We start from the raw sequence: 15,808 nt of genomic DNA, 5'->3' as shown, positions 1-15,808 counted from the left end.
AAATCAATATGAATGCCTACATTTTTAGAAGGTATTTGCTAGTTCTGCCCACTGCCCAGAGGTGTTAACCTCAATAGCCAATCTTGGCACTTGGATTCTGGCTCTCTACAGTTGCTAGAAGGTCACAGAGGGAGGTCCACGGAGAAATGGTAGATTTCAGGTATGGGGTAGGTATGTACCTGGAATATCTAGTCATGCCAGAAAGCAAGGCAGCTTTGAAATATAAATGGGGCGTATTAAAAAGGCAAAAGAGGGGCGCCTGGGTGGCTCAGTCAGTTGAGTGTGTGATTCTTGGGTTTCAGCTCAGGTTGTGATCACAGGGTTGTGAGATCGAGTCCCAGGTCAGGCTCTGCACTTAGCAGAGAGTCTGCTTGAGATTCCCTCTCTCTCTCTCTCCCCCTCTTCTGCTACCCCCATTCCTCTCTCTCTCTCATAAATAAATCTTAAAAAAGGAGGGGGGGCAAAAGAAACACCTTGAAGGGGTATCCACCTGCCAATGCTGTGACAACTTGAGTCTCAACGTGAATAATTAACGTGAATCAAAACACATGGAATTAATGAAAATTCATGAGTCCATTTTAATATTCAAAGAGAAAGCAGGAAACACTGAATATATCACCACTGGAGGAGACTACTGAAGCAATTCTTGGTAACCTAAGGCAAAAAATTGAGCAGGGACTCTGCCTCTCCAATAGCAGGATACACAGAAAACCCAAGTCGATGTGGCAAAGTTCCTTACAGAAGTACGCCAACTAATAACAGCAAGAATCCTCCTTCCACAACCTCTAAAGAAATTACAGACTCGGGCAAGGACTGTTAATTCATGTAAAAACCATTCTGGAGATGGGATGTTTGCAGAGACAAAGTAACAGGACTTCACTTCGCAACGGCAAGATCAGACCACCACCACCACCACCCGAACCCAATGAACAATCTAAGCATCACTAATGAAATGGGAGGCACACAACATCACTTTTGATGGATTCGAGCCCAGAATGTCCAACTTATAACCATCAAACGTATAGAACTACCTTCCAGTTTTCTGGAAATGCAGAGGATAGAGGAAGAAGCTAAATGGCACCCTGAGGAAGAAATCTGACGAATTCAGGAGGTGGGATATTTTATAGTGTAACTGGTCCAGTTTCTTCAACAAGGTGGTATCATGAAGAAAAAAAAAGGAGGGACTCTGCTAGATTAAATGAGGTCCAAAGGACATAACCAATGCAACTCTGGTCCTACCGTGAATCTCCTTTTAGATGAGCAGACACAAACGATATTTACGGGACAAATGGGGAAATCTGAGTAAGGCCAAGATATTAGGTGAAATGAAAAGTCCATATGGATGCATAGAGAAAAATCAGAACGGGTATCACACTAATGTGTTATCTAATGGTCACCCCTGGGCCAGAGGAATACAGTATTTTACCTCCCTACTCTTGCTCATCTGTATGTTCTAACTTTCTATGCTGCACATTTGCTATTTTGTAATAATGAAAGGTTATTTTTAATTTTTAAAAAGGGGGGCTTTTAATAAGATCAACCACAGAGATTGCCATAAAAATTAAATGAAGCAACTCGTGGAAAGCTCAGTGGACTTGAACAAAAACATTCAATAAATGTTAGCAATTTTTCCCTTATAAGTGAAAAACTAGAGGCTCCTGGCTGGCTCAGGTGGTAGAGCATGCGACTCTTGATCTCAGGGTCATGACTTCAAGCCCCATGTTGGGGGTAGACCTTACTTAGTAAATTTAAGAAAAGAGAGAGAGAAAGAAACGGAAGAAAAACAAATCCCCTTTAAGTTACTTAGGAAATTCCATTAGTAAGAACTAAAAAAACTACAGAGGCAATTTTATAACCAGCTCCCCCAAAAATCCCCAAACAAAAAACACCCCCAGATCCACCAGTTGATAACAGCTGACCTTTACCCAACATCCCCCACACCGATATTTATTTTTATTTTTTTAAGATTTTATTTATTTATTTGACAGAGAGAGACAGCGAGAAAGGGAACACAAGCAAGGGGAGTGTGAGAGGGAGAAGCAGGCTTCCCGCCGAGCAGGGAGCCCGAAGCGGGGCTCGATCCCAGGACCCTGGGATCATGACCTGAGCTGAAGGCAGATGCTTAACGGCTGAGCCACCCAGGCGCCCCCCGATATTTATTCTTGCTCTCATGTTCTCTGTCTCTGGGAAGTCAAAGGGAAGAAAAGCAGAGACTATAAAAAACCTAAAACATCAACATACAGATTTACAGCACAAATCATCTTTCTGGATTAGGCAGGCGGTATGATTTTTTTGAGCCTAACATTTCTCAGACCTACAGGCTTTAAGCCTCTATCTGGTTAAATTTTTAAATAAGTCGAGGGCATAAAAGCATTACATTCTGAATATTTTACCATCTACCAGTTCAAACACAAGGCCTTGAGTTCGCGGAGAATGTTCAGGGACAGATGAGGGGTCAGAGTCTGACAAGCATTGGGGACCTCTGGTGATGGTCTCGTGTAGGCTCCGAGGCAGCGCTGGCTTCTGGAAGCTCGCACACGTAGGCATTTTGAAGACTGCGGAAAGAAGCTGTCACTCCCTAGTCGTGCTGAGTCTTCCGTTCTGGGGCCCTTGTAATAGGAGAACGACCTTCCTGGGTCCTGACGGTTGACTTCTTAACGACAGCTGTTAATCAGGCTAGCTTTAGAGATGCACCAGCACCTCCCATTCTATAAACGGGAGCCACCGCAAGCAAATCCACGGGAGCTAAAGGCTAAGTTAACTCAGCAGGTGTGAAATAAAATCAAACCAGTAAATGATGAAAACGCAAAGCGCTCAAAACAAAGTCGGTCCTTGGCAGCAGGGGGGGTGTCAGGAGGAGGGACGATGGTGGCAGAGCTCATCCAGAGGGCTTCTGGGGACAGCAAGAGTTGCAAATCACACCAACCTCAGGCCCTGCTTTAAACGTGTCTATTTTAACTTATTTCATTTGGGAGGTCTTCATCTTTCTCTCCTTCCTCAGTGGAAAGTAACTTACGATTTCTCTGCCAGCCTCAGGAGACACTTGAGCAGGCCCTGAAGAGCAGCAAGCTTTGATGGATCTCAGCACCTCTAAGAAGAGCACAGCCAAGGAGAAACTGGATCCAACCGAAGACAGGATGCCCAGAGCCAAGTGTGCCGAAACGCACGGCCTCACCAAGACGGGCTCGGAGCTCTGCGGTAAGAAAACCTGGTACCTTCTGTCCCAAAGAGCCCTCCCCCTCGCCGTTTCAAACCCCCACCTACTTTTCTCCTTCTAAAGGCCTGGGCCTTGGTGGCAACAGGACACAGTGCCACCGAAAGTGTGGTTCAATAAATAGAAAGGAATTCAGCTCCTCGGTTAACAGCGAAGTGCAATTTAATCTTCTAGCTACATAAATGGGAAGCTGAAACCTACTCCCGAGGCCCCGAGAAGTAACTGCAGAGCTGGAGTCACTTTTAAAGGTCTGCTAAGCTGCGGGCCTGCCTCTGTCGCCCTCTCGTCCCCATGTCCCCCGGCTAAAGTTCCGTCCACACAGAGCTTCTCCCAAGCCCTCCCTCACTCCCCACCTGCTGCAGAAAAGTGCCTGGAACCTCAGTGGTCGCATCATTACATTTCTGCGTACACAGGAATTCGAGAATGAGGGAGGCAACACATTGGATCGGGAAGGTCTCCTTCCCCGCCGCACCTTGAGCCAAAGTCAAAAGCAAGGGAGAGCTTCTAAATTTCCTATCGATTTTCTTCACCCCTGCACCAAATGGAATCTCTCCTTGGAAAAGATTGTTTAAATGTCGGTTAACACTGGGAGCCAGAAAGCAAAGACAACAAAACCCCAAAGCGGCTGTTATCCAGCTGAGCCCGTGTCACCTGAGGAATTCCTCAGATCAGACAGAGCAGCTGGCCACATACCAGGCACACTTGGCCAACAGGCCCCAAGTAGCATGGAATTTTCTAGCAAAAACCAGAATGGGAGGAAACTACAAACCTCCCGGTTCACAACGGTTCACAAACACTGAAAAGGTGCAAAACTCAAAGCAAAGTAGAACGGGAAGGGGAAAAACAAGGATTCGTGCTACCAACTTCCTGAGGAGGAGAGAGGTACAGTGACATACAGGAGGCAAAGGCACACTGCCCAGCGACAGCTGGACTCGCCTTCAGATTTAGGTCAATGCTCTGAGCTCCGAGCAATGCACGTTCCGACAAGAGGAAACCCAGCACAGGTGCAGCGACACCGTAGCCCCAGCAAGGACACCACAGAGAGACCCTGTCATTGGCCCGTCCCGTGCCTCTGGGTGCAGCAGCCCAGCTGCCCCTCCTCCATGGAACTGTTCTAGTAAACTGCAAGTACTTCCCAGAAGGCTAATGCCTTCTGTAATTCCTGGCCTATTAACGGCTTCAATGATTTGAGGATTCTAAGTGCAGGTAAACAATTAGCAGCAACTCATTCAGAAAACGCAGGGCCCTGGCAAGAGCCATGGCCTTCACCTCTTCCTGGAACTCCACATTCGTGCACCCAGAGCCCTTCCTGACACCGCCACGTGATGCCTGGTAGGCCTCTCAAACCCAAGTTGGCAGAACCCAACTCCTGACTCTCCACCCCTCCGCGACCCCCTGCTTCCCTCTGCTCCTTTCTATTTTAGTTCTCTCCAACACGGCCCGCCAGCCACGGATGTCAGAACCTAAGCATCCCTCCACTCCTTCAGTCTCTGCCGCCGGCCACCACCAGGACAGATGGACCGACGTCCAGCACAGAGTCCAAATGCAACCACGCTTCTCCATTTCCACTCCTGCCACCGTCGTGGTGTGGACGACAGCAACGGCTTCCTCACCGGATTCCCAGCTGTCATCGTCCCGCGTGGCCCCCACACAGCAGCTAGCCTTTCAACCCTACCAACCGTCCGGCCTCCGTCCTACCTCACTGCACGTCGCCCTCTCTGTTCCTGCCGTGCCAGCCTTCTCTGAGGTACAGCTGACCCTTGGGCAACACCGGGATTAGGGGTGCCGACCCCAGGCCCAGCCCCAAATCTGCATATACTTTTGACTTCCCCAAAACGTAACTACTGTTGACCGAAGACTGACCAGTCACACACACAGCTGATGACCACGTATTCTGTAAGTTGTATGCATTACATGCTGTATTCTCACAATGAAGCAGGCTAGAGACAAGAAATGGGATGAAGAAAATCTACCTGCGACAATACATTTACAGCCGGTCCCGTGCTGCATTTATCACTCTCACACATACACGCGCGTGTACCATGTGCACGTAAGTGGGTGTGTGCAGCTCAAACTCACGTGGTTCAGGGGTCAACTGTATTTGAACATCTGGAGCCTGTCCGTGCCTTGAACACTGTGCAACTGTTCCTTCTACCTGGAAAGCTCTTCCTCCAAAAAGGCCTGAAAGATTCTCATCACACCCTCAGAGAGGTACCACTTCCTCAGACTGACCCACCTGAAGCGGTCCCCCGGCCGCCCTCTGTCGTACCACCCCCCCTTCAACTCCCTACAGAGCTCTTAGCCTTAGCTGATCTCGCTTCTCGTTTAGTTCATCATTCCGTCTGCTCCTAGGAGAGTCGGGCCTGTCTCTTCACCACTGCGCTCCCAGTGCCCGGAACAACGCTGGCACGCAGTGTCCACTGCCTAAGTGCTGTGGACGGCAGGTCTCAGCGCTTTGCTAAATGATGGTCAACCACCCAGGATACTGTGCTCCGTACCAAGAGGGAGGAGAAGGATGGGACAGGCTTAGTCTAACCAGCTGCAGCTTGAGAGCCGTGTGTAGTAAGAATGTGGCTGGTCAGACTAGCAGGTCACTCTTAAAAGGGACGCATTTTGTCTTGACGCTTTCCCACCAGGCTCTGCTCTCCTCTAGCACATACCATGTCCTGTGCAAGTTAAACAGTGATGGTGACGATGGAGATCATTCACAGGATCCCTCCTGGTCCCGGCCGCCTCATGCATAATCCTGCTTCTCCTCAAAACAAGCCCGGCCAGGCAACCGGCGCAGTCGCACTCAACAGGGGCATTGGCAGAAGCAGAGAGAGCAAGTAAGCTGGCCAGTCACACAGGGACCCAGGGCAGGCCTAACTCCCACGCTCTCCCACAGGGCCAACTTTCAGAGACACTGAGCATTGGGTCATGCCCACCCACCCACGGCAGCAAGTCACAGAGTTTGACTTCCCCAAACCGTCCTGTGATGTGATGGAGAGAAGACGGAAATCAGGACGGTGAGAGGTTATAAGCCCGGTTCCCTTCACAGCATAGCTTTCAAGAAACCAGGTTTCGAGGAAAACGTGGTGCTTTCTCTCTTGCTGTGTAAGCAAAGCTGGGAGCAAAGGGTTACCGGGGGAAGCACAGTGCTGACGCTGGTCAGGGACACGCTGTGAAAATATGTCATCGGTTGACGGAGAACATGAACTTTCTCTTCTCCCCTGTACTCCATGGCAATAAATAACCAGTTTCCAAACCACTAACCTTGTGAGTTCTTCTTGGAGTTGTGTGTGGTCAGGTGGAAAGAATTTCACCACAAACTTAACGACAACATGCTTTGGCCCTAAAAGAGGGGAGGAAAAAACAGTAAAGCATTTATTGATTTGTTTCAAATGCAATTAAAGAAAAAGACTTCAGAGGGTATATTAGACACCAAATAATGAGTCTCATTCCAAGCTGTCACGAGCACGTCTGCTGACGTCCAGGTCATTGAATAGGGAGCTGAGTTACTAATTTATACTTCATGTTGCCTGTTATAAAATAACGCTTTGACAAGACTATTTCATTCAGGTATTAACCTTTTTCTCTGAAGACTTAAACTGTACCCAGATCGTAAAAACAGGCATTCGTCTTCAAAAATGTACCTAATTGGCTATTTTAGTCCAAATATAGGGCTTCAGATAACGTGACGGAAAAATGAAAATGTCAATCGGTTATACGATTTAGGATTTCAAGCTATCCACCAGGTACAGCTGCTGATGTGTTCATCAAATATGTAGGAGCACCTAAGTGCCAGGTGCTCCCCTGAGCTCTGGAGGGAAAACAAACAAGACATGGTCCAGCCCCCAGCCGTCAGCCAAAGCTTTTATAAACCATCGTATGGATGAGTTCAGGCAAAATCGGAAAGCAGATCTGGGATGGGTGGACAGGGAGAGGACCAAGGTGATGGGTAACTTTTTAGAATGAAAACAAAACATCAAATAGATTATACTAATTTGTAACATGAATCAGAGCTAGTTTTGATATATGTATCAAATATACATATTTGTCATATATATATATATATATTTGACATACATATTTGTTACATATATCTCCTCAATACCAGAGTGGTCTTACAGCTTCTGCCATTCGGAATAGACAGCCATGAGTTTACATTCTGTGAAATATAAGGCACTATAATGAAGTCCAAATTTTAACAGCAGTCATATAAAAGCAGAAAAGGTCTTTTTACTTTACCTTTCACTGTCGCAAAAAATAATGTATTATCATCTGTGATCACACATTTGAGGGAAAAAACCCCAAAAGCGACAAAAGATGATGTGGGCAATATATACAAAATTAGGGGAAAAACAAGGCACAGAAATATTGAAGCCCAGAGAGGCTGGGCCCCTCTTCTCTGCCCACACTGACAATTAACAGAAACTCTCTCCTGCTGAGGCGGGATCATAGAGTAACAACAGCAAAATGGGGAGGACGGGAAGGCCTGCCTATTCTCCTCTCCGCGGGGAATCCCGTGAGGTTCCTCAGATCCTTCTAAAACCTGAAGCTAGAAGACGCGGACAGCTCTGTCTCACACACAACTAGACACAGCACACGGGGAGAGGAGGAGAAGCCCCACTCAGTGTGGACCCAATGGCAACAGACAGTCTTCTGTCTGCTTCTGGCAACGTGCTAGAGGACACCTATCCACGCTGAGCGTTTCCCAGGAGTTACTGCAGGGACACAGTCATCATTCTGGATGCTTCGCTACCTCCACCCATCAGGCCTGGGGGTTCTCAGCAATGTGCCACCCCCCCACCCCCGGTCCTCCACGCGCAGTCTCTGGCCAGCCACCCCATAAATCTGTAAATGTTAAACAAATAATGGTGGTTTCAGTTTCAGCATCAATAATTGCTTAATTTAAACGACAGAAGATCAACATCACTTTCAAATGCGTAAGAGCCTTACAGACAGTGCGCCTGTTTATTGCACCCACATAAATTGCTCGAGGTGGCCCAGTGGGGTTTCTTAGACATTAAAACAATCTCAGCATTGCAGCAAGGTGTCATGGTGCTTCCCGTTTGACTAATGGAATGTGATTTTGTTTCTGTTCTCCGACTTTTGTCCAGGCTGGGGCTGCAGTGAGGGAGTATTCAGACTCTGAAATTGACCTCAAAACAGAGAGTAGGGGGCGGGGGACTGTCCTGGTCTGAGGCTCAAGGAGAAGGGAGAGAGAAAGCAAGCCTTCTTCCCTTACTCCTCTCCCAAGCCCTCCTTAATCTTCTCCAGCGCACGATGTAAATGCAAGCCGGACTCCTTTCAGTTCCACCTGCTGTTCAAAACACGCACACACACACATACAGACAGTTCTGGGCACCTGATTTTTTTCCACACACCTGTACTCTGATTTCCCAGGCTTTGAAGAGGCAGGACAGAAAACCTAACCCCGATCTTTTGATGGCTCCACCTTCCCCTTCAAAAATGACAGTAACAAACATGGGCACTGACCAAGGCAAGCTCAATTCGCCTGGAGCTTAATGACATGCTTTAGTTGTGAAATCGAGATTTGATTTTCCAAGCAAGGTTTTGATCGCCAAATTGTTAACTACTACAATTGCAGAATCGACATTTTAATTGCACTTGGATTAGTGGATGTTGACCGGAAATCATGGGGGTAAAAAACAAACAAACAAACAAACCCCAAGAATCTGTACCACCGGTGCTGGAGGCCACAGGGCAAATGACGTCCAGAAGAGGAAAAACGCCTGGCTTTATACTGAACATCACTGTTAAATGCGCACGTGGGATATACTTACTTCTAATCTGCTTGACAATAGGTTTTAAGAGATCCAGCCACACCTACGAAAGAAAAAACAGACTGAGACAAATTCTCAATGGAAGAGTACAAGTATTTTGAGACTTGCCTTGGAGCGGTTTAAAATCAAAATATTTTTGAGCATCTGAGGCTGTCTGTTCCTGTTTTCTGCAGGATGGTGTATCTTCCATCATCTACCACTTGCATAGTATACATCCAAATTTGCTGATATCCCTGAGCTTCAAAGTTTAAATCTCTCCGAGACTCAGCTGGTGAACTGAGACTTTTTCTCCACTCCCTTGCACTTTTCCCCCATAGCTAGCTATTCAGCAACACTGATGCCACCATTGCGTGTCTAGCTACAAGTGGAGTGAAACATGCACACTCCTTAATAAAACAAAATACACGTGTGTGTAGACATTTACAGAACAGCACATCTTTGAGGGATAGGGGAAGGGAAGGAATATGTAGCTTTTCATCTCAAAACAAGGCCAGAAGGATTCCGGTTGCCCAGAAGAATAACGGAGACTTGTAGGGGCCAATAATTTGTCCAGACAGCCAGTGCCAGGACTGAAACCAGGCCTGTCCAGCTTTGAAGTCCAGACTCTTCACACACAGGCAGTTTAGGAGGCAAAATTAAAAGAGAGCAACCAGCTGCCCTTACGGATAAAGCGTAATTTAATCATATTATCCCATTTCACACATTGCTTTTCTCTAAACTCCTTTTGAACTTGCGGTCATCTGAAAAGGGTTCTACTGAAGCTCCTATTTGCATGTCTGACAAAGACAAGGTTATATGCTTAATGTAAAGAGGGTTTTATAAGTAAATATGAAAAACAGAACCCTCCCAAACGATGCAAAGGATAACAGGTAACTGACAGAGAAAAAAGTAACAATGGCTAATGGGGAAAATGTTCAAATTCAGGAGCAATCCATAATATAAGTGCAAGTCTGAAAAATCAAATACGACCTCCACCCACTAAATTTGTATAGACTGGACTATACGTATATGTATCCATGTTCTATAATACCCCAGCTTGGCAGGGAAATGTGCACGGTCTTAACTCTATTGGTGGAGAGATGAATTGTTCCTGGAGACTAATTAGGGAGTAATTATCTAAAGCCTAAAAAAAACCCACTGCTACACATACTCTTTTATCCAGTCATGGAACTTTGGTAAATTATACATTTATGCATGCAAAGATTTATGTGAAATGAAAATGCTGTGATTAGCATTCCTAATGGTGAAAAATTTTTACAATAACAATAAATAAATAAGTAATCTATAGGACACAATACCACACAGGCATTAAAAATTATGTTCTCACTGAATATTTAAGTACATGGGAAAATGTGTTTGGGAGGTTGGAAGATGGGTGACTTCCTGTCTTCTGCCTTTCTCCATTATCCAAATTACCTTAAGTGAGCGCTAAGAATTCTCAAGATGAAAACACTAAAAATGTTAAGTCTCTACTTATTTAGGTTACTTTTTCCCCATTCACTAAGATTTCATAATTAAATTCTCATTTCTGTATTTCCCATCCCCTACCACTCTCTTGTAAAAGAGAAAAACCAATGGCATTAGGGGCATTTGGCTGGCTCAGTCAGAGGAACATTCAATTCTTGATCTCAGGATTGTGAGTTCGAGCCCCACATTGCATGTAGAGAGTACTTACATAAATAAACATCAAAAAAAAAATAATGGCATTACTTGACTTAGGATCGCCTCCGCTGTGATAATTATAAAACTCAACCTTGAAATGTGAGAACATAATCGTTCAAAATCGCAATCATCATTCGCGAGATATATTATTTCCCTCCTAAGACTCTTAACAGACGGATAAGGTAGCAAATGTATTTCCATGGGGTAAGAAACTGAGATCCGGACAATCGGTGCCCAGAGCTCAACTTAAACTCTGTTCTTCAACTTTTTTATTCATTTAACAAAAAATTACTATGTCCCTACGCTAGGCTCTGGGAATCCAGAGATGAGACAAACTTAGCACAGTCCCTGCTTCACGGAGGTTACGGTCTAGTGAGGAAGAGACAGGAACCAAACCCTTCCTGACCAAAGTGAAGTCGTGCCTGACAATGACGTAAATGACACCAGGATTTCTGCCGAGGGCCTCTGGACAGACGCTGGCACTGCTCACAAAGACAGGAGTACCGGAGGAGGGTCAGGATGGAGCTTCTAGACTTTCATTTTATGGGGTGCCCCTGGATTCGTGAGCAGGAGACAGCATGACAATGATGGGGCGCACTTGTCTGGAGCTCAGAGGCAAAGCCCGGCCAGGACATATGGCCTCAGAAGTCTCCTCCAGCCTGACTCCATGGAGGGTAAGACAGCCTCACGGAGTCCGGAGGGTGAAATGCATGACCACATATGGGGCCTCCGCCATGGACAGCCAGGTGGGAGCAGATGAGGACAGAAGGGAAAAAAGGAGAGCTGTGTCACAGAAGCCATGGGAAGACAGTGTTTCCAGAAGGAGTTATACCAAGAACTATGGGAAGGTCAAATAAGCTGAGAACTAAAATACAGAATGCCAGTTTACATTTCTGCGTCGGGAAGATAGGGAAGTTCCTTCTTGCTGCTTTCTGCTTCGCCTGTGAAATCGGAGGCTTGCAGGACGGAGGCAGGGAGAGGGCACGTGAAGTCGCTGTGTTGCTGGGGACAGCACATTACCAGGAGAACCCTGGTGGGACCCCCCCACAGCCGCGCAGTGCGCACTCATGAGCCTGAGGGCCTGCGCTTGCCCGGCCGCCACGGCTGCCGCGGGGAACCCTCTCCGAGAACCTTCCCCATTGCCAGTTCTGCCACAGAAGCTGCCTCGACTTCCGCAAACTACTCAGGACAAAACAACTGTGCTCTGGCAACGTCGATGCCAATTTTACGAATTGTTGTAAAACAACTCTCGTCTGTTTTTGGCATTTCTGCGGCAAGCATCAAATACAAGCACCGATTTGAGCCAATTGAGCATGTGGTTTTGGAACAAGCAGGTCTGGGAACCTCAGAGCGGCGTGAAGGGGGCTGTTTGGTGGGGCTCTGCAGCAGCCACGCTGGGAGCCATCGATCACGTCATAACTAACACGGGGTGCAGGGGTGGGGGGGTGGAGGATGCGGGGCCTCTGAGAACCTCTCCGTTTACCAGTTACAGTGATATCTGCAGGGCTCACCGAAAAGGTCTTGCACACAGAGGACTTACGTTACCATAAATGGATGAGCTAGAAGGAGCAAGAAGACAAACACTGCTGCTTGACAGAGGTAAAGAATGGAAGCTTTGATATACAGCAAAGGCCACTGGGAAGCATCTGGACTAGATGAGGTCATCGTAGACCGATCACTTGTTCACTCAACCTGAGCGGAACAGAAGTTCAGACCAGTTAAAAAGGTGACAAAAGCACCATCATCTTTCTTTCCCTGCCAACGGGATCTCTAGAGGGCACAACTGTAATGCTCTCTCACCCCACGGTCCACCCCTTCAACCAAGCCACACATCCCTGTGCTCTCCAAAACCATGCTGCTGGTCTCCAGAGCACACCCACGCATCCACATTACCAGACTATACAGGGATTTGGTTAAAATAAATGGATTTCTAGAAATGTCACTCCGGTCCGTAAGACTCACTGAATCGGGGAACTTCTCTGTTAGTAAGAGGTTGCTGGCGCTGCCGTGCCAAACCACCACAGACTAGGGGCTTAGACAACACACTTTAATCTCCTCACGGCTCTGGAGGCTCACGGTGTCACGGGCTTGGTTTCTCCTGAGGTCTCCTTGACTTACAAATGGCAGTCTTCTGGTCGTGCGCTCCCATGATCATGCCTCCGTGCACGCAGGCCCCTGGTGTTTCTGGGGTACCTCCAAATCCCCTCTTTGTAGAGTCACGACTGTCAGTTGGATTGGGGTGTGCTCTCATGGGCTCACTTTCACCTAACCACCTCTTCAAAGGCCCTATCCTCAAGCAGTCTTGCTCCGAGGCACTGGGAATTAGAGCTTCAACATACAAGTTTCAGGGGCAGACAACTAGCCCCTAACATCTACCTTCCACAGTGTGGCCGCCACACAGCTTTCCAGCCCTGTCTTCTATTTGCCTACATTTCAGTCAGGCTCCCTATTTTCCTCTGATCTTTTGTTAATGTTAGTGTTAGAAGAAACACTCTATAAGATGCTTAGGTATGAAAGGTAAGGCAGGATGAACCTGTTCCCTCAGTATCTGTAGCCTCTGTTATTTTGGTGAGTGACATTTTACCTAGACTTTGTAGGCAACTGTAATATTTGATGTATTTTGGAAAGGTTCTTAGTAAAAAAGACTCAGTTACTGGATATCAGACAGAGCACTGGGAAGAGACTATTTCTTGAGCACGTCCTGTGTGCCAGGCACTAGACAGGTGCCTTATATGTTCTTGTTTAATGTTCCTGTCGACGTGGTCATTTTACACAGGAAGGTAGCCAAGCTCAGAAAGCTTATTTAAGCTGTTCATCAAGGTCACACACAGCCAGGATTCAACATCAGGTCCATCTGACCCCAAGCCTGTGCTTTTCCTGCAATATAATACACCGCTCCTCTAAAAGCTGACATGCTCAACAAAAGCTCGGCTCTCCTTTTCAGGTTTAAAAATCAAAACTGCGCGCAACAAAAATATTTCATCAACTGTAACACACATAGGAACGAGATAAAATGTGACGGCAAATTATCCAGTGTCTAGAATTTATTGCAACAAAGTAGTCTTTCTGCAAGCTGACTCCTACAAGAAGTTACTTTGAATTTTTGTTTGTAATAATCTGTTTAAATGTAACTTTTCATGTTAATGTTAAGTGTGGCTTTCTTTTTAAACCTGGTAGACATTTTTTATTCTGGTCAAAATAGATTAACAGGGACTGGATTTATCTTCCTATATGAAAAAACCAAACCAAACCAAAAGGAAAACATACTTAGCACAACATCTGAAGGCTCAGGTCACCAGACAGTGAGAAACAGTGATCCCCGAGAGACAAGCAAATAGAATCATGATCCCTACACTTGCCCCAGCCTCTGCCTTGCGCAGGTTTCTAGGCTGTGGCACAGGGAGAAGAATCTGGCAAAATCCGTGAATTAAAAAGGTAGGGCTGAGAGCTCACGGGGCTGTACCAGACAGTAGAAAGTTCCCTCCAGAAAGAGCAGCTGGGAGAGTACAGAAGGTTCCCTTTGAGAGTCATCAGCTGGATACTGATCAATGTCTCCTTGTAAGCTAAGTACCCAAGACTGGGGAGAAAGAACCAATGAAAGGACTCAAGGCCCAGATGACCTCATGATCCTGGGGCACTGGGTAAAGTACTGAAGGGTCAGCCCTTAGCAGTAAGGAATAATTAACCCTGGACTATACACTACACCAGTCCCTTCTAATACGTCTTAAAATCCAGATCTGAAAGGACTGAATGGTTTCCAAGTAACTTAATTGCATCCAGAACACTCCATAAAAATTTATAGGAATATAAAAGTATCCAGGATTCAACAAGGTAAAATTCACAATATCTGACATCCAGTAAAGAAAATCACAGACATACAAGGAAGCAGGAAGATAGGACCCATAATCAGACAAAAAAAAAAAAAAAAAAAATCAAATCTAACATGGAACACAGGTGTTAGAATTAGTGGAGAAGGACATAAAGACAGTTATTACAACTGCATTCCCTATGTTCAAAGTTGATATGCAGAAGATATAAAAAAGACCCGGATGAAACCTCTAGAGAAAAAAACCATACTGTGTGAGATTTAAAAAAAAAAAACAAAAAATATTGGATGAAATTAAAATCGGATTAGATGCTACAGAAGAAATACGAATGAACCTGAAGATGTAGCAAGAGAAACAATTCAAAATGAAACAGCGAAGTATTACCAAGAAAGTAACAGAGCATCAGAGAACCAAAGAACAACTTTGGGCAGCCTACCATGCATGGAATTGGAGCCACAAAGGACAATGGGGAGGGGCAAAAAACCAGAAGATTAAAAGAAATAACAGCTGAAAATTTTCCAAATTTGGTGAAAACCATATACCCAACAGATCTAAAAAGCTGAGAAAACCTTGAGCATAAGAAATGTGAAGAAGGGGCGCCTGGGTGGCTCAGTCGGTTAAGTGTCTGCCTTCGGCTCAGGTCATGAGAGTCCCGCATCAAGCTCCCTGCTGAGCAGGGAGCCTGCTTCTCCCTCTCCCTCTGCCTGCCACTCCCCATACTTGTGCTCACTCTCGCTCTCTGTGTCAAATAAATGAATGAAATCTTTAAAGAAGTCTATTAATTAGAACCCAAAATGAAAAAAAATGTATCTTTCCAGCTTAAGAAATGGAAGATGGCCCACTGATCTATTTTTCTAGCGATCCATTCTCTTCCAAGACTCTCTGCTCAAGGAGAGCTTTGCCTCCTCTGAGAACTGCCCCATTAACACAGCCACTGTTGCATCAAACCATGGTGCTGCTCTGCGTGGTGACAGAGGCACTCCGCAGCCTCACTTCTGCTGGATTCCCACACTTCTGTCTGTGATTCGGCAAGTCTTCATCCATTATGCCCAGCATGTTCCATAAAGAGGCCCTCCTGGCCTGCGACGTCCTCAGACCCCCAGGGAGAAGCAAGGTCAGGAGGCTGCTACTATGCATACATGAGTTCTGTCCGATCCTGGTGGGGCTGGGAAACCACCAAGGGGTGTAGCCGTGGTTTCTGTGGCTTCAAGCCCCTAGAAAGCAAGTCTGCTCCTACAGAGTGAACTCTAGTTAGGGTAGCCTGAGCTAAACACCTACCAGTGGCAAAACTTCTCTCCTGGCACAGAGAAGGATAT

General features: G+C 46.3%; 1 protein-coding gene across 1 annotated transcript in view; it reads right to left on the bottom strand.

The window, feature by feature from the left end:
• FARP1 (FERM, ARH/RhoGEF and pleckstrin domain protein 1) overlaps positions 1–15,808 on the bottom strand; it is a 218,372-nt gene that overhangs the window by 69,128 nt on the left and 133,436 nt on the right. The window contains exons 3-4 of the mRNA XM_040623988.1: positions 9,004–9,046; positions 6,470–6,548 (exon numbers count right to left, since the gene is read on the bottom strand). Of these exons, the coding sequence (XP_040479922.1) occupies positions 6,470–6,548; positions 9,004–9,046 (122 nt within the window). The remainder of the gene's footprint in view (positions 1–6,469; positions 6,549–9,003; positions 9,047–15,808) is intronic.

The sequence above is a fragment of the Ursus maritimus genome, unplaced genomic scaffold (assembly GCF_017311325.1).
Source record: "Ursus maritimus isolate PB19 unplaced genomic scaffold, ASM1731132v1 scaffold_10, whole genome shotgun sequence".
NCBI classification, from domain to species: domain Eukaryota; kingdom Metazoa; phylum Chordata; class Mammalia; order Carnivora; family Ursidae; genus Ursus; species Ursus maritimus.
This window is presented reverse-complemented; position numbering and strand designations above follow the sequence as displayed.